At 39.9% G+C, this 18,413-nt stretch overlaps 2 protein-coding genes across 2 annotated transcripts in view; one reads left to right on the top strand and one right to left on the bottom strand.

Moving 5' to 3' along the window:
- Positions 1-15,234, bottom strand: part of LOC138804120 (fibroblast growth factor 7) — a 58,369-nt gene extending 43,135 nt beyond the window's left edge. The window contains exons 1-2 of the mRNA XM_069988388.1: positions 14,977-15,234; positions 13,830-14,391 (exon numbers count right to left, since the gene is read on the bottom strand). Coding sequence (XP_069844489.1) covers positions 13,830-14,115 — 286 coding nt within the window. The 5' untranslated portion in view covers positions 14,116-14,391; positions 14,977-15,234. The remainder of the gene's footprint in view (positions 1-13,829; positions 14,392-14,976) is intronic.
- LOC138804128 (protein FAM227B-like) overlaps positions 1-18,413 on the top strand; it is a 119,977-nt gene that overhangs the window by 78,152 nt on the left and 23,412 nt on the right. The window lies entirely within an intron of this gene.

Consider the following 18,413-nt stretch of genomic DNA (forward strand, 5'->3'; position numbering starts at 1 on the left):
ACCAAGTGTGTCTTCACTTTATATTTCTATATAGCCACACACAGAGCATAATAAATACTCAAAGATGGCAATGAATACTGCTAATTGCTGGACAGAGCCATTGTGATTTTTCAGAACACAAAACTTGTAAGTTTTTTTAAAGGTAGTGGAGGAACCTAAAGTCACTCAAGTTCATAAGTAATGCATATGTGTAGTTTTAAGAAAACCACTGAGAAATAACTGATATAATGTGATTTATCCAGAAATAGAAATTCCAGACACTTTCTTTTTCTTGGGCAGAGCCCTAAGAGGATTAGAAATAAATTGAGAACACACAGTAATCATGGACAAAAGGACCAATTTGCCAATAAACTATTCAACTACTCTTCAGAAGTACTGGTTAAAAACAAACTCTCTGCTGTTTATTTATTTTTGTGTTTGTTGCATTCAGTTCTGGTGGCCTTTAGAAAAGGAAATTATCTGCGTTTACTTTAAAATTGGCTGATTTAATCTCTGAAATTAAAACACTATATGTATGCTTTCTATAATAATTATGCAGACACGAGCAGAAGTTTAACTGGTTTAATAAATGTCAGAAATTTATTCAAGCCAGGTGCTGGTGGCTCTCACCTGTAATCCCAGCTTCTCAGGAGGCTGAGATCTAAAGATCAAGTCAGTGAGACTTTTTATTTCCAATTGGTAGCAAAGGAAAAAAAAAAAAAAAAAAAAAGGAAGTGGAGCTGTGGCTCAGGGACAGTGCTGAGGCCTTGAGTTCAAACCCCAACACACACACACACACACACACACACACACACACACACACACACACACACACACACACACACACACACACACACACACACACACACACACACACACACGAAAAAAAGAAATGTATTTAAAATGTAACCAAAATAACTTTTGTGGCATATTTAGCAATTTTCAAGTAAAAATAAGTTGCTGCACCAACTCCAGGGAAGACAGATGGAGATGTTTTACACAAGGAAAATTAGAGTAACGCATTTATTTAATAGAAGATGATTTTGCCAAATACTCATTATGTCATATTACAGAGGAGAAAATTTTTATCTGTTTATCCTTCTTCAGATGCAAATTATACATTTGAATGATGTTTTGTTTTGTTGGTGCTGGTCTGGGGCTTAACCTCAGGATCTAGGTGCTGACCCTGAGCTTTTGTGCTCTTCAGCTCAAGGCTAGTGCTCTATTACTTTGAGCCACAGCTTCACTTCTGGCTTTTTGGTGATTAATTGGAGATGTTACTTTAAAATGCCTTACTTTTTCTCCTCTAAAATGTCATAATGGTTTGTTTTATAAGTAAACTGGGAAGTTTTTTTTTGTTTGTTTGTTTTTTGGGGTCCGGTCATGGGGCCTGAACTCTGGGCCTGGGCGCTGTCCCTCAGCTCTTCAGCTCAATGCTAGCGCTCTACCACTTGGGCCACAGCACCACTTCCGGCTTTTTTCTTTTTGCTTATGTGGTGCTGAGGAATCGAACCCAGGGCCTCAGGCATGCAAGGCAAGCGCTCTACCACTGAGCCACCTTCCCAGCCCGTGCCTGGCTTTTTGAAGCACCAATATTTCTTAATTAAAATGAGCAACACTGAGATAGGAGACAAAACTATGGATAATTTTTAAACTAAAAATTGTATACCAGTAAATTTAATTAAGCTGATTATCTTCCTGAGAGCTTTTTTCCTTGTGTTAATGGAGCAGTGTAGTTGCAAGCTTGTAGCAGGAAGTATTTGGAGAAGTAGTTGTAATGAAATAAAATACTGTGTACCAGGGCTGGGAGGGTGGCAGAGTGCTTGCCTTGCATGCATGAGGCCCTGGGTTCGATTCCTCAGCACCACATAAACAAAAAGAAAAAAGCCGGAAGTGGCATGTTGGCTCAAGTGGTAGAGCGCTAGCCTTGAGCTAAAGAGCTGAGGGACAGCGCCCAGGCCCAGAGTTCAGGCCCCACGACCGAACCAAAAAAAAAAAAAAGTTATTGGTAACAAAATTTATTTCTACAGTGTGGTAACATTACTGTGAATACCTGATGAACTAAAAATAAAAATAATACTTTAAAACACTTTAAAGTACAGTTTAACAACCATGTTATAGATTTATGTTCATTTTCTTTGAGATATATTATCATTCAATATCTGATAAACTCTTAAGCAAGTGAAAGAATATTTGAAGACCAAATTTGGTCAAAATATTTGGAGCCCAAAGCACATCTTTGTGTCTGTTAAACATTCAACATTATTTTATGACACATTATTTATAGAAGGAAGATGAACCTAATTTCTTAGAAACAGAGACACCTCAATATTCCTTATCTAAGTAAGGAAACACCCCACCTCCTTGCCAGCTTCATAAATTAGATGCACAGCTGCTTGATTGCTGATTGTTGTGATTACATAGTTGAGTAAGGTTAGATAGAACACCTATAGCATACTAAGAGTATGACTTATCTTTTGTTTTTGGCTTATCTTAATACAGCAGATAACCTCCATAATTCTGTCCTTAAATGCTAAACATATATGCTTGAAAACTATTACTTTTCTTGTGTTTTGGGAATTATTATGGAAAAAAATCCTCTGTAGTGATAATGTAACTTTTATAGTGATTGTATGCAGTTGACTTTAACAGGTCAGTTGTGATCAATTTTTTTTTTTTTTTTTTTTTTTTTTTTGTCGGTCGTGGGGCTTGAACTCTGGGCCTGGGCGCTGTCCCTCAGCTCTTCAGCTCAAGGCGAGCGCTCTACCACTTGAGCTACAGTGCCACTTCCGGTTTTCTGGTGGTTATTGGAGATAGGAGTCTCACAGTCTTTCCTGCCCGGGCTGGCTTTGAACTGTGATCCTCAAATCTCAGCCTCCTGAGTAGCTAGGATTACAGGCGTGAGCCACCAGTGCCCAGCTATTTTTTTTTTTTTTTTTTTTTTGTCGGTCGTGGGGCTTGAACTCTGGGCCTGGGCGCTGTCCCTCAGCTCTTCAGCTCAAGGCGAGCGCTCTACCACTTGAGCTACAGCGCCACTTCCGGTTTTCTGGTGGTTTAATGGAGATAGGAGTCTCACGGTCTCTCCTGCCCGGGCTGGCTTTGAACCGCAATCCTCAGATCTCAGCCTCCTGAGTAGCTAGGATTACAGGCGTGAGCCACCAGCGCCCGGCTGTGATCAAATATTTTTAAAGAGAAAAACCATGAAGTTTTTCAGGGAGGAAAAAAGCAGTCTATGTCGATCCAATTAGTTGAACTTGAATTAATCATATGAACCTTTTGCAAGCTATTATTTATTTATCAATAGTCACTGTTACCTTTACCACATCAAGGATTAGTAGGGACAAAATTCTCAATGTGTATTTCTTAGAGAAATAGACTTCAATTGGAGGGAGTTACGTTTTTAATCCATATATCAATTACACAGTAATTGAAAGCAAAAGTTTTCCTAATTTTTGAAATACAGAAAAATAAGGATTACCTTGGTAAACTCAACACTGATATTTGGAAATTTGTTCAATCACTTTCCAATTCCCAACCTCATACCTTCATAACAAGCTTTTTTTTGGGGGGGGGGCCTGGTCGTGGGGCCTGAACTCTGGGCCTGGGCGCTGTCCCTCAGCTCTTCAGCTCAAGGCTAGCGCTCTACCACTTGAGCCACAGCACCACTTCCGGCTTTTTGCTTTTTGCTTATGTGGTGCTGAGGAATCGAACCCAGGGCGTCAGGCATGCAAGGCAAGCGCTCTACCACTGAGCCACCTTCCCAGCCCCCCATAACAAGCTTTTATAAAAAGTAGTTCCTTCAGGATAGTGTATCTGTCCTTTATCTTTCATGTCCTCTAAACTTGGCCCCTAACTTATAATTATCCCCTACCCTTCAACTAAGCAGTTAACCCTCTGAAAAGTATGAGCTGTGAACCTGTATAACCTCAGTATAGCAAAGAGAGGTATCCTACTGTTCACTGAATTTAACAAAAGAATGCAGGTTGAGGGGAGGTAAAGCACCATCATTCTTTCAAAGTTTTATATGATGTGTTCATTATTCATATGCAAACAAAAGAAGACACTGTCTACTGTCTTCAGGTGACTTCCCTATAACACCTGCCCCAGCAGCAAACCAACCAGACCCATGACCAGAAGTACAACTAGAGAAACTGCAGGACACCAAAAGCCTCCTAAGACTATCAGGCCACTGGTACTAAAGAAAGAATGGACAGCCAAGCCAATGGTGGCTCACCCTTATAATCTTAGCTACTTAGGAAGTTCAGATCCTCAGATCTCAGTTCAAAGCCAGTCTGGGCAGGAAAGTCCATAAGACTCTTCAATAAACCACAAGAAAACCAGAAGTGACACTGTGGCTCAAAGTAGTAGGGTGCTAGCCTTGAGTGAAAAAGCTTAGGGCCAGCTCCCAGGCCCAGAGTTCAAGTCCCACAATGAACAACAACAAAAAAACAGATTCATCAACTTTCAGCTTTCCATTTCCAATCCCCTCTTCCCCTCTCCATTTCTCCCCTCTCTTTTTTCTCTCTCCCTTTCCCCTCTTCTCTCCCTCTGTGTGTGTGTGTGTGTGTGTGTGTGTGTGTGTGTGTGTGTGTTTTGTATACATAAACCCTTCAACCCTCAAAGCAAGTCCAGAATCAGTCTGATTAGCAGACAGATTCCCTATCTAAAAATATACAGACCCCTGAATATTTCCTTTTCATATAATACATTTACTTCTTAAAACCTTTTTCTCTCTCTTCTTTCAATACAGATATTTCTTAAGTCGCTATCAACTGTGAATTGTTTTTTCTGGGTATTATTTTTGCTCTCCTGACGTTAGTTGACATCAAGGTGAGGCGATGCTGGTGAGGAGGGGCCCAGCTCTCCAGGCTCATCTTGACTTCACTTCTCCAGCGTATTACCAGGGCACCTACCTTCCTTTGTATTGTCCACTCCTCCCATAAGACACCTTTTTGGCCAGGCACTGGTGGCTCACGCCTGTGATCTTATTCTCTAAGATGTGTTTTTCTTCTATTTCAGCAAAGCTTTTAGTTTTTTTTTGTTTTTGTTTTTGTTTTTTTTTTGGTCCAGTCGTGGGGCCTGAACTCTGGGCTTGGGCACTGTCCCTCAGCTCTTCAGCGCAAGGCTAGCACTCTACCACTCAAGCCACAGCACCACTTCTGGCTTTTTTCTTTTTGCTTATGTGGTGCTGAGGAATTGAACCCAGGGCCTCATGCATGCAAGGCAAGCGCTCTACCACTGAGCCACCTTCCCAGCCCCAGCTTTTAGTTTTTATCCACACTAAATTCCCATCAAAATTGAGCAGTACATTTCTTACATTTTCCTCCTTCACTGATTTTAGATATGTAACAAATTAAAGGGGAAGTATATTTAGTGGTGCCTTCTTTCCGCTCTTACATTGGGCACAGCTGTTCCACTGGGAGGAGAGTAAGATACAGCTCATCTTCAAAACTGGCATTCCAGTGGCAGTACCCAATGCACACAGAAAGAATGTAGATAGCAAAGCTGGGTGCTGGTGGCTCACACCTGTAATCCTAACTACTTAGGAGGCTGAGATCTGAAGATCACACTTCAAAGCCAGCCTGGGCAGGAAGGTCTGTGAGAGTCTTATCTCCAGTAAACCACTAGAAAATCGGTAGTGGCACTGTAGCTAAAGCCATTGAGCACTCTCCTTGAGCTGAAGAGCACAGGGACACCTCCCAAGCCCAGAGTTCAAGCCCCATGACTGACACCCCCCCCCCAAAAAAAAAAGAATGTAGATAGCAGAGGTACTCTGTGCAGATGGTGCACTCACTATCTGGAGCACAGGAGAGAACATTACTTGCCGTCTCTTAAGAAAATATCAAATACAGAATTTTCTTTCAGAAAATTGAGCTGTGGCTCAAGTGGTAGAGCTCTTGCCCTGAGCTGAAAAGCTGAGGGACAGCACCCAGGCCCAGAGTTCAAGCCCCATGACCAACAAAAAACAAAAATAATAATAATAATAATAATAATAAGGAAAAATAGTTTACTGTTTGGGGTATACATGGTAAGAATTTTTTAGTCATCTTGGACTCCTGAAACCTTTTTAGATTACCATATGGGAAGTGCTCTTGGAGTTTTTAGGTTACCCAAGGTTAGTTGAGTACCATTTCATATAAGGAGAGTGGTCCTATAAAGCTGCTCAGAACTCAGAACTTTAAATTAGGCTGAAATCCCACTGCACATCTCTGGATTCCAGCCCAGCATCCTTGCCCAGAATTCCACATTGCTATCTGAGCTCCTAACTTCAATAGAACTGCTCTTGTTTTAGGGTCAACTGTATAGCCTCCAGTGATCAAACAACTAAGTGGCCACTTGCTTTGGTTCTTGACTATACCAAACACAGTTTCCAAGACAATCACTGCGAGGTTGCAGTTTAACAAAATTCCAAGAACGGGGCTTTACAGAGGGCCAGGGGTGGGTTCCATTGTCGTGTAAACTTGGCTACCCATATAGGTACAATTCATACTTGTGCCCTATGGATCCATAGAAATTCTGCTGTAAAAGATTGGCTCAACCTTACTTAACCTAATATTTTCCAGTCAGCTAGCCACAGAAACTGTGCTTCAGGAAACACCATTAATATCTCAAGGGACACCAGTGTTCTACAAAACAGTTTGGAAATACTGCCCTAAGAAAAATATGCAGGCCGAGTTGATTCTGAATTTGGTCTCAAGTAAACTTTTCAGCATTATCTACAATTACATCTGAAATTCAAATAGAAAAAAAAGATAAAATGGGAAAGACTACAATAGAACATGAAAACAGTGTTTAAAGATGTTGAAATGTGCCCCATTTCTCTTGTACATTCATCATAAAAATAAACTGAGTTTCAGAATAATTCTGATAAATAAGCTCACTTTCAATTAATTTTCTTTCTCCATATTATGTATGTATACACAGTTCCTGCCCTTTCTTCTATGTGCCATTTGTGAAATTTAAGATAGAGAAAAATACTATAGTCCAATAACAATATTAGGGAGCTGGTGCCACCATCAAAAATTATGTGATACAAAAGAAAATAAAGCTGCACCTTCATGCTATGCATCAACCCAATCTTACAAGGAGATTCATATCCAGATCTACCTTTTCCCTGACCTGGATAGACGTGGTTCTCTCCTCACTGGGTTTTGTTAGGTTCAATACCATCTCTTTAAATCTTTGCTTTTGAACTGGGTGGAAGGGCTTTGAGAGGTAAGAGCCTAATTTGAAGGTATCTAAATTCATAGTCAAGTCGCATGCTTAGTGCCAAATAAACTGGCACTAAAAAGCTGTCTATACCCCAGGTCCCCTCCTTCAGCACTACTTGAAATTCAAGTCTGAATAATCTGCCTGTGGCACAGGATCTGTTCTCTCCTGCAGCTCTGTTACTCACTAAAGCAGACTCCTTAGCTTGTTTTATTTAAAGCAGGATACAAAGTTGTCATTACATGCCATTCTAGGCCAGTTGACCAAATGTGGAAAGCCACTGAGATTTGTCCAGGGAGGTCAAATGGACCTAGAGGAACTCCTTTAATATATAACTTACAGGTTCATTTCTGATCAAGGCTATTTCTCTCCCAGGAGATGTAGGCGAATCACAATTTTTGTTCCCCTTAAGCAGCGCTTTGCAACCTTATCTGAACATTAGAATCACTGGAGAAGTTTACCAAATACGGAATGCTGGGTCCTCCCTATCTTCATGAGATTGTGATGTAACTGAGCTACAGTTTCCTTCACAGTCTAATGCAATCCCCTCACCCTAATGGTTCTCAGCCTTGGCAGTGTATCACAATTATCCAGGGAGCTTTTAAAAGTCTCCATGCCGAGACTGCACCCCAGACCAATTTAATGATCTTTGTAGATAGGACTTGGCACCAATACTTTTTTAAAGGTCCCTAGCTGATTGCAATGTTTAGACAAGGTGAAGAAATAGAAAAGCCTAGAAAAGATGGCTCTTTTTATACATCTCAAGCTGGCTTCTTTTCCTTTGAGTCTTGGAATGCCCTGATTCTATAAAGAGTTATCATACAGCTGTGGCAAAGGGAAAGTAAATCACCAGATGCTCTAAATTGATATAGAAATGGTCAGTTCATATGAACATTTACAAAGTGGTGACAAGAGATGCACTTATGGCAATAACTGGAGCTATTTACATTGAACAAGTGTGAGGCACTTATCATAGCCAAAAAAGAAAAATAAATAATATAAAATGAAAATAGTCCTTAACATTAGAGTTCTTGGGTGGGGAAGGTGGCCCAGTGGTAGTGCTTGCCTTGCATGCATGAGGCCCTGAGTTCAATTCCTCAGCATCCTATAAACAGAAAAAGCCAGAAGTGGCTCTGTGGCTCAAGTGGTAGAGTGCTAACCTTAAGCAAAAGGAGCTCAGGGACAGTGGTAGGCCAAGTTCAAACCCCAGAACTGGCAATTTTTTTTTTTTTTGGTCGTGGGGGCTGAACTCTGGGCCTGAGTGCTGTCCCTCAGCTCTTCAGCTCAGGCTAGCACCCTACCACTTGAGCCACAGCGCCACTTCCGGCTTTTCTCTGCTTATGTGGTACTGAGGAATCAAACCCAGGGCCTCATGCATGTGAGGCAAGCACTCTACCACTGAGCCACCTTCCCATCCCCCCAGCAAAAAAATTTCTTAAATAAAAAAATGTTAGAGTTCTTAAAGAAGAGCTGTTTCTAAATCTGCTTCCTCGAAATTTAACCATCCTTTATCATTCATGTAAGGCTTTGAAAAGTTATTAAGGTAATTAATGTAATTAGTCCTATAGGATTCTACTTTGTCAATGATTTCTAGGATTTGGTTTCATATATGTGTTCTATAGAACTCCATTAGGTATATTTCTTTTTTAAAGGCAGGAGTTACATTTATATTGTTTTTGTTCTGACAATATGAGTTATTATTCTTTTAGGCAACTTGTGAAGAGCTGTTTAGAACAGAAGTAAATTTACCTTCTCTGTATTCCAAGATGATATGCACATTTTATGGCGAGTAGAAGAGAGTACTGTTGAGCAGGAGCCAATCCCAAGAATTGTTGACAGTTGAGTCTCTGAAGGTTTCATAGCCATAGTCAGATCCAACATCACTGTGTTTATTTGCTTTTTGCCAATTGTTAGGCCATATCCCATCTCAGTCTTACAGTCCAAAAGAGAGTATTGCCAAATCATTGGCCAATTTTCAGAATGGCTAACCCTTTTCTTGCTTTGGAACTAACAACACAGTCACATCCATGGCTTGTAACAATATAGAATTTCCTCTCAACAGGAATAAATAATACTATTGTTGGGGACAACACAACTTTTTAGTAATTGAATACCAAAAGCAAGATCTTGAAGAACTGGGTTCACAGAGACGGTTGTTGGGTACCTAGCACACTGCTGCCATCCCTCACTCAGCACTTCAATTCCAAGCTTAGGCAGCAGTGTTATTTTTGTCAGGTGTGGAGTGATTGCCCCTGTCTGCTGATGGTCTGCTTGGGCCAGGAACCATCTAAATTCACCCTCTGGCCTTGTCTCCAAGGGGAGAGTTCTGACAACAGAAGTCGGAGTATTTATTGACCATTCATTTCCAGTCCCTTTATGATGTTATCTGTGTTCTCCTACAGACAACATGAGTATTTATTCCTGATTTTATTCTCCTTGTTGTTAGCTGAGATCAGATTCTAACTTCATCATTTAGAAATGCACCATAAGGCCCGGCATTGGTGGCTCATACCTGTAATCCTAGCTACTCAGGAGGCTGTGATCTGAGGATCACCATTCAAAGCCAGCCTGGGCAGGAAAGTCCATGAGGCTCTTACCATCAGGAAACCAGAAGTGGCCCTGTGACTCAAGAGGTAGAACCCTAGCCTTGAGCTGAAAAGCTCAGGGACAGGCCCCAGGCCCAGAGTTCAAGCCCCATGACTGACAAAAAAGAAAAAGAAAAAAAGAAATAGTCCAGTCTTTTGGCCTCTCCCTTTTCCAGTCTTTGGCTTCTCCTGGAATCCCCCCCATTCTACATCATTAGTTCTTGTTATATGTCTACAGATAAAAATCATTGCCGGGGGATGGGAAGGTGGCTCAGTGGTAGAATGCTTGCCATGCATGCCTGAGGCCCTGGGTTCGATTCCTCATCACCACATAAGCAGAAAAAGCTGCAAGTGGTGCTGTGGCTCAAGTGGTAGGGTGTTAGCCTTGAGCTGAAGAGCTGAAGAACAGCATGCAGCCCTAGAGTTCAGGCCCCACGACTGGCAAACAAACAAACAAAAAAATCATTGCCAGGCTCCAGTGGCTTACACCTGTAATCCTATCTACTCAGGAGGCTAAGGCCTGAGGATTGCAGTTCAAAGCCTGGGCAAGGGAATTCCATGGAGACTTATCTCCAATTAACCACCAGAAAACCAAAAGTGGCACTTTGGCTCAAGTTGTAAAGCACTTTTGCCTTAAGCCGAAGAGCTGAGGGACAGCGCCCAGGCCCAGAGTTCAAGCCCCACAACCAAAAAAAAATATATATATATATATATATATGTAATTTCTTAGTGTAATTTATTCATCCAATCATTCAGGTAAGCCTGAAATGAATGTGATACCCTGAATCTTCATAGTCCAGCGTGACTTAAACAATTTTTCAGTTTGCCTAAAGACATGAGGAATGACTGACTACATCCACCCACCACCTTCCCTCTCTTCCTCGATGTCCTCTACCTCAGGGTTATACACACCCAGATATTTCAACTCTCCTTGCCAATGCCAATCAAGTTTTATCAGTATCTTATCAACCACATTCCTAGGGGATATTTGGCTCAGTAGTAATGTGGTAGAGTACTAGACTAGCATGCCCAAGACTCTGGGGAGCGGAGCTGCTCCTGGCATCCAAATCCATTAACACCCGTAAGTCATTTTCCCTGTCATTCAGAGAAAATATGTGAGAATGGACAGCAACTTTTCTGTGGCAGTCCAGAACAATTATTTTTACCTAGCTGACATTTCACTTTTCAGAGAAAACTGTGACATCTAAGACATCAAAATCCATACCAACCTTACAAGACCTCCAAAGAACAACCTGTTTAAAATTCTAAGGCATCACAACATTGAAAACAATGAGTTCCCCAAGTATGAGACCCTATGACTTTCTAAATTCTGCTGCATTTGATTCCAGTAGGCGATCTAACTATCTTGACTTCCATTTTAATGATACTGGGGGGGGGACAATTTTTTATTCATTTCATTAATTCATTTATTGACTCTGGTAAAACATCATCAATATTTAAAATTTAGGGGGAGCAAGAGAGAAGAAGGGGAAGTTTATAGAGCGGGTAAACTTGTTCAAAGTAATATTGATGCATGTATGGAATTATCACAATGGAATTACCTAATTAAATTCAAAAAAGTTAATTGTAATTTCAAGTTTCTCATCTTCTTTGATTATTTTAACAAATTCTGCTAGCTACTTTATTTGTGCCTGATTTTCCTAATACAATAGCTTCAACATCACATGGATCAGTTTGCTTGTTTACCTGTGGCATTCATTCTTAAAATGAGTAAGGCTGCTTCTTAGGTGAGAAGAAATGATTATCAAAATTTTCTCCTCCTGATTATTCTCCAAATATTCTTCACTGAAGTATTTTTTTAATGCAACTTAGGCTTTCCTGTAGAACAAAGGTGCCTTAGCCCCCTCTTTTTTTTTTTTAACTTTGGAGAAACCTTGCTCACTCCTTTTGCTGTAAGATAGCAGTTCAACTTGACAACAGTTTTAGCATTTATTTGAAGGATTCTTGGGAAGGCCTCCCCTTCTATGAGAATTGACATAGCAAGAAAGAATACCCATCTACAGAGACTTTAATAAAGCTTGATAGTGGTGATTATTTATATACTGTCATATTTTAGTACATTAGTATTGTGACATCGTAATGTATAATGTATAGGATCCCTTTCTCTTTCCTTTCTTACTAGAGGAGAAATGTTTACCGGATTGGCTTTATGGATACACATATTGTGTTTCAACCTACAGAACAATTCTAGCACTTTGTGTATGTTTATAAATACCTTAGTCTCATAGTTTTAAGCAATTTTAACACAAAATAAACCTTGTATATTCCAGTGCATTCTAATTGCAAATGCTTTTATCTCAAATCACAGATTTTTACTAAATTTTACATCGTTTAGTGGCTTATTATTTTGCAAAAACACCTCCAAAATTAGTCAAAATATAGATTTCTACAGTTTAGGTGTAACAACCTTACTACCACAATTTGAAATGTTGACAGAACATCTTACTGAGCTCCTATTCACTTTCATTCATTATAAGCAGCATTTATCTAATAGGTTCTAAGATTTCTTCATACTTATATTCTGTGGTACAATAGACTGTAACAATTAGAAGGCATGTTGGAAAAAAATATCCTATATTTTATAGATTAAAGATTAAAAAAACTGAGAAATTGTCCTCCATCATTCACAGAGATTGGACATGTATGTCATAAATTCCACCAGGGTACTAGCCTTTCTACCAGATTTCATCATCCATGATAAATCTCATTGACTTTTTTTTTTTAATAAACTGACGCTACACCAAACTGTTGATCACATAGAAATGGCTATCAACTAAAACTTTTCTCTATATAGCCATTTCCTTAGTTAAACTAGTCTAATCAGAGCAATCTTCTAGAATTAACATGATACCTCTATAAATAGCAATAATGATAAGGCAGTACAATCTATCTAATGGGCCTAGCATTGTGTATTTGATTATGGTTAAATAGTCTTCATTTCATATTAGAAACCTAACCTCCCCCCTCCCTAAATTCTTATACATTGATGAATTAGTCTACAAGCCAAAAAGCATGAGCAGGCAACCAAAGTTTCAAGTAATTACCATAGGTCTGGTGCTGTACAGGGCAAGGGTTGCACCACCAGCCCAACACTAACACATTTTACAAAATGTGCAACAATTAACATTGTCTAAATACTACTGATGGAAACCAAGTTTATTTTCACACAGGGATTTTAAACCCTTAAAGTAAATGCTGAAGTATATACTTTACACCATTAACTTTAACACTGTAGACATTGGTTATTAATCATAACCATTAAGTGAAAAACCAAGTCCTGGTATTTTAATGTGATAAAAACAGCTGGTGCTTGGGGGAAGGCATAAAGTTTTCGATTGAGAATCAAATCTTCCAAGTGATCTTTGTTTCCTCACACGTCTCTCTTAAATCAACTTAAAAAACTTAGATGGCATAGAAGATTTAAAGAGAATGTTAGAAACGTGTTTTTCTGCCTCGCTAGGTAGTTAAGCAATCTTCTACAAGCACATTATGCTATGGATGGGTAGTGGCCACAGATCCCCCCTCCCCCACTCTTTTATAACTGCCCATGACTGAAGACATATATTTTTAATGCAGATGAAATATTAGGCATCCTGGGATTATTCTTTCAAAGGACACATTAAATAAATAATAAAATCTTATTTCTCAAACTAGTGATTACTCGTAGTTTGGATGAGAATTGACTGAGAACTGTATGAGAACCCCTAAGTGATTTTTGCTGGGGAGGAAAAAAAGTATGCATTTTTGTGTGAATATCACTTACATTTGGCTTAAGTGTATTTTGAGCTTAGGACATGGAGCATCTATTGCAGTTGGTCTGGGTGATCAGTTCCAACTATAATATTAGCAGATTTGTCCTGTTCCAAGAGATATTTTTAGGAGCATAGTCTGACAGTCCCAGTGTAGCAAAATTAGAAGGTGATAGTTGTATTTAGTACTTTTGATGAAAAAGGAAACTTCAAAAGCCTGCCACCTGGATCCCTTCACAGATTTCTCAGGATTAAAGCAGTGCCTTAAATAAAACACATTACTTACTGTAATTGTTCTTCATCTCTTGGGTCCCTTTCACTTTGCCCCGTTTATCAATCCTCAGATACCACTGTGTTCGACAGAAAAGTCTTCTCACTCTTATATCCCCTCCTTCCATGTAATCATAACTTCTTGTATGTCGCTCGGGGCTGGAACAGTTCACGTTTGTAGCCATTTGCTCTGGAGTCATGTCATTGCAAGCTAAAGCTATAGTGCCCACTAGACAGATAATGTGGAAGCATGATCTGTAGAGCAAAGTTGGCAGGATCCATGTCAGTACCCATTTGTGCATTATAGTGTAGTGCTCCGGGTGTTCATGAATAACATAATGAAAATTAAATCTTGAGTTGATGCTTACTCCTAGGTCATTGACCTTTTCCACTCTGCAAGCCGTAGATTGATTTAAAAGAGTAGTTGCTCTTCTCAGACTATTAACCCTTATCCTTTTAGTTTCTGATGGCAATGTCGGATTCCTCCTCAAGTAATTCTCTGTTCATATATCCTTATAAAAACATGTTGTAGTAAGGCCAGTTGCTGCAATGCTGATCTCTATTGACTTCTGTTTGCACTAAGAGGTTAAGAATGGGGAAAGGGAGGAAAAAGGAAGATTAAAAAAATGTATGTTTAAATTTTGAGGACACACAGCATTATGACATAGAGTGCAGTTTGTACTCTGAAGGTACAGCTTTTACAGAGAATGTCAGCATCTTTCCACTCTAGATGTAAGTTTATGCAAGATATACATCAGTAGACAAACCAGATTCTGATGGAACCATTTATTCCATTTGCAGTTTTGTAAGAAACATTCTGCATGTAGAGCTATTGATTTTAATCAGATCTACAACCTTTATTCACAAAGTATAAATGCTTTCCCTACATTACTTTCTTTTCCACTTTTACATTTGTGGTCAATCAGTTGTCCTCTCCTGAACTGCTCACGTTTTGTTGTTGTTTTTCAAGTTAAATGTCAACATTGCTCTGGAGAATATCAACTTTATCTTTACATAAGTTCTTAACAGAACTACTCTAGACATTTACATGGCTCAGAACTCTAGTAACTTCCCCCCCTTCCCCATTACTATAACCAGAGAAAGAGAGAAAACTTTTTTAAAAAAATTCAGCATTGTTTTAAAGACAAATAACAGTAACTTACTTGTTCTGTTTATAACAGCTGGATACTCAAGAATTCCATGTCTGCTGTCTGCCCTGTGCAACTGGAGCCTCTCTGCTGTAGCTACAAACTATTTCTCAGCTGAGAAATACTCCAGCAGAATCATAATTGTTTCCATAAATCAAGAGGCAAGAGGATTTTCTCTGTGTGTGAGAGCGCGTGTGTGTGCCTGTGTGTGTGTGCGTGTGTGTGTGTGTGCATGTGTGTGTGTGTGCGTGTGTGTGTGTGTGTGGAGCCCTTTTATTCAGGGCTTTTCGATAAATACCTTTGGTGACCTCATTGGAAGCAATTAAAACTTAACCAGTGAGCTGTTAGTCGAGTACAACAGGGAGAATAAAAAGACGCCTGTAGAATATTCACTGGTCATGAGAGGGAGCTATGGTCATGGTTTATGTTGAAATCTACAAGTGGGTATCTGCTTTGTGAAAACAGATCTGATTCTGAAGCAGTTAAAGAAGAAAGGGAATTGTTCGATCTTCACAGCACAGCAGCTGCATGGACAGTGAAAACATTTCCTTGAACATATATATAAAACTGGGGGTTTCACAGTTAGAAACTCTTTTCCAGCTCTGTGATACACGTTTCTTCACTTAACTCCTTTGTGCTCAGAATGTTAGAACAAAACTACCAATACGTATTAACTCACATCTCAGTATCTTAAAGAAGTACATGACAGAGTTGATAATATACCTTTTCACAGAGACAGCTGACCGTTACTGTATGGGGAAGATCTTTTTTTTTTGCCTTCTTAGTGTCAAAGTGAAAAAGCCCTTTTTTTTTTGTTCTTTTTTTTTTTTTTTCACTAGAATTGGGCTACTCATAATCAGAATGACCTTGAGCAAGTCACTTTACATTCTGAGTTTCAGTGCTACTAGATTCATAAAATTAATGCTTCTTTGTGACCTCCAAATCCTGTGTCCTATAACTTTATACTACACCTCGTACAGTATAGGGTTTTTAGTTTGTTATCCTAGCTATTTAGGAGGCTGAGATTTGAGGATCCTGGTTTGAAGTCAGCCTGGATAGGAAACTGTGAGACTCTTATCTCCAGTTAGCCACCAAAAAGCCAAAAGTGGGGCTGGGAAGGTGGCTCAGCGGTAGAGCGCTTGCCTTGCATGCCTGAGGCCCTGGGTTCAATTCCTCAGCACCACATAAGCAAAAAAAAAAAAAAAAAAAAGCCAAAAGTGGAGCTATTACTCAAGTGGCGGGGGGGGGAGGGGGAGTTTTGGGACAGCAACAAGGCCCTGAGTTCAAGCCCTGGGACCACATCCTTCCCCCCCCCCAAAAAAAAAAAAAAACTACGACTATTAAAAACTAAACATAAGCCAGGGACCAGTGGCTCACACCTATAATCCTAGTTACTCTGGAGGCTAAGATCCGAGGATCACTGTTCAAAGCCAGCCCAGGCAGGAAAGTCTGTGAGGCTCTTATCTCCAATTAACCACCAGACACTGTATCTCAAGTAGCAGAGTGCTTACCTGGAGCTGAAGAGCTCAGGGACAATACCCAGGCCCAGAGTTCAAGCCCCATGATCAACAAAAAATAAATAAATAAAATGAAAATTAAATACCTTGGTTGTTTGCCTCAATCAGGACATTGTTTCAAAATTAAATATTAATTTAGGGCTAGAATCATCGGACTCATAGCTTATGTAAGTAAGAGAAAGCTCTTTTCCTTTCCAAATGAATTTTTCACATTTGCTTCCTATGCGGGCATATAAATGATGTTTGAGAGCTTTATTAGATATTTAGATCTAATTCAATATTTAAGAATATGTATATAGGGGCTGGGAAGGTGGCTCAGTGGTAGAGCGCTTGCCTTGCATGCCTGAGGCCCTGGGTTCGATTCCTCAGCACCATATAAGCAAAAAGAAAAAAGCCGGAAGTGGAGCTGTGGCTCAAGTGGTAGAGTGCTAGCCTTGTGCTGAAGAGCTGAGGAACAGCACCCAAGCCGAGTTCAGGCCCCACGACCGGACCAAAAAAAAAAAAGTATGTATATAAAGTTTTGTTTCCATGTTATATCACACATTCTCTCTCCCTCTTCTCCTCTCCTCTCCTCTTCTCCCCTTCTTCCCCCCTCCACGCCCCCCCCACCCCGCAATTTAAAATACACTGTTTTACCACTAGGTGGTGCATGCAGACCAAATAGACAAAAGAAATCCATTCAACTGAACTTCAACTATGTTCTGTGCTTTTAGGGATAGACTCAAGATCATAGAATATTTAAACATACAGAGTTACCTTGCATTCAAACACCAATATCTTTAAACTGCTAAGGTTTTTAAGCTGAGAAGAGTGGGCTGCATCTGTGAAATCAAGATAGATCAAAGCATACTAAAATTCCTCCTACAAGAAGGAATAGAGGAGGAAACAAAATATGGTGCTGTTGTATTCTGAATTATAACCCACTAATTTTGGAGACAATAATAATGAACAGAGTCCAACTTTATAGGACTCAAATATTTCTTCTAAAGAAATGAAAGTGGGCTGGGAAGGTGGCTCAGTGGTAGAGCGCTTGCCTTGCATGCATGAGGCCCTGGGTTCGATTCCTCAGCACCACATAAGCAAAAAGAAAAAAGCCAGAAGTGGCACTGTGGCTCAAGTGGTAGAGCGCTAGCCTTGAGCTGAAGAGCGGAGGGACAGCGCCCAGGCCCAGAGATCAGGCTCCACAACTGGACCAAAAAAAAGAAAAGAAATGAAAGTAAGCCAGGCACAAGTGGCTCATGCCTGTAATCTCACCTTCTCAAGAGGCTGAGATTTTAGGATCATGGTTCAAAGCCAGGTCAGGTAGAAAAGTCCCTGAGACTCTGCCTGTAATCCCACCTTCTCAAGAGGCTGAGATTTTAGGATCATGGTTCAAAGCCAGGTCAGGTAGGAAAGTCCCTGAGACTCTGGTCTCCAATTGAGTACCAAAAATTCAGAAATGGAGCTCAAGTGGTAGAGCTCTAGCTTTGAGCACAAAAGCTTAAGGACAGCACTCAGGCCCTGAGTTCCAGCCCCAGGACCAAAATAAAAATAAAAAAGAAGTAAAAGTAATTAAATCCATTCACAATGTAAATCTATTTAAACACTATTAAACCCATCTCTTCCACACTAATATGGTACTAATATGCTGTACAGAAGGGTTACAGTTACACAAGTAAGGTAATGAGTCATTTCTTGTCGAGCTAATATGACAGATTTTAAACCAAGAACTAAACATATTAGGAGTCAGTATTTGATGACCCAATGTTTTAAGGTTTAAATTTGACTAGCAAGTTTTTAGTGACTCCTTAGTTAATTCAACACAGGCACACACTGGCTCACTGATATCACAGAGGCAATGGAGACTTTGGTCACACCTCACCTTATCACACTTAGACTTCAGGGAGGATTCTCTAAGAACCAGTAGCTGTGGTTGTCTCTACTTAGTTGTAGAGA

This window comes from Dipodomys merriami, unplaced genomic scaffold (genome assembly GCF_024711535.1).
Source record: "Dipodomys merriami isolate MVZ:Mamm:240054 unplaced genomic scaffold, mDipMer1.0.p SCAF_357, whole genome shotgun sequence".
NCBI classification, from domain to species: domain Eukaryota; kingdom Metazoa; phylum Chordata; class Mammalia; order Rodentia; family Heteromyidae; genus Dipodomys; species Dipodomys merriami.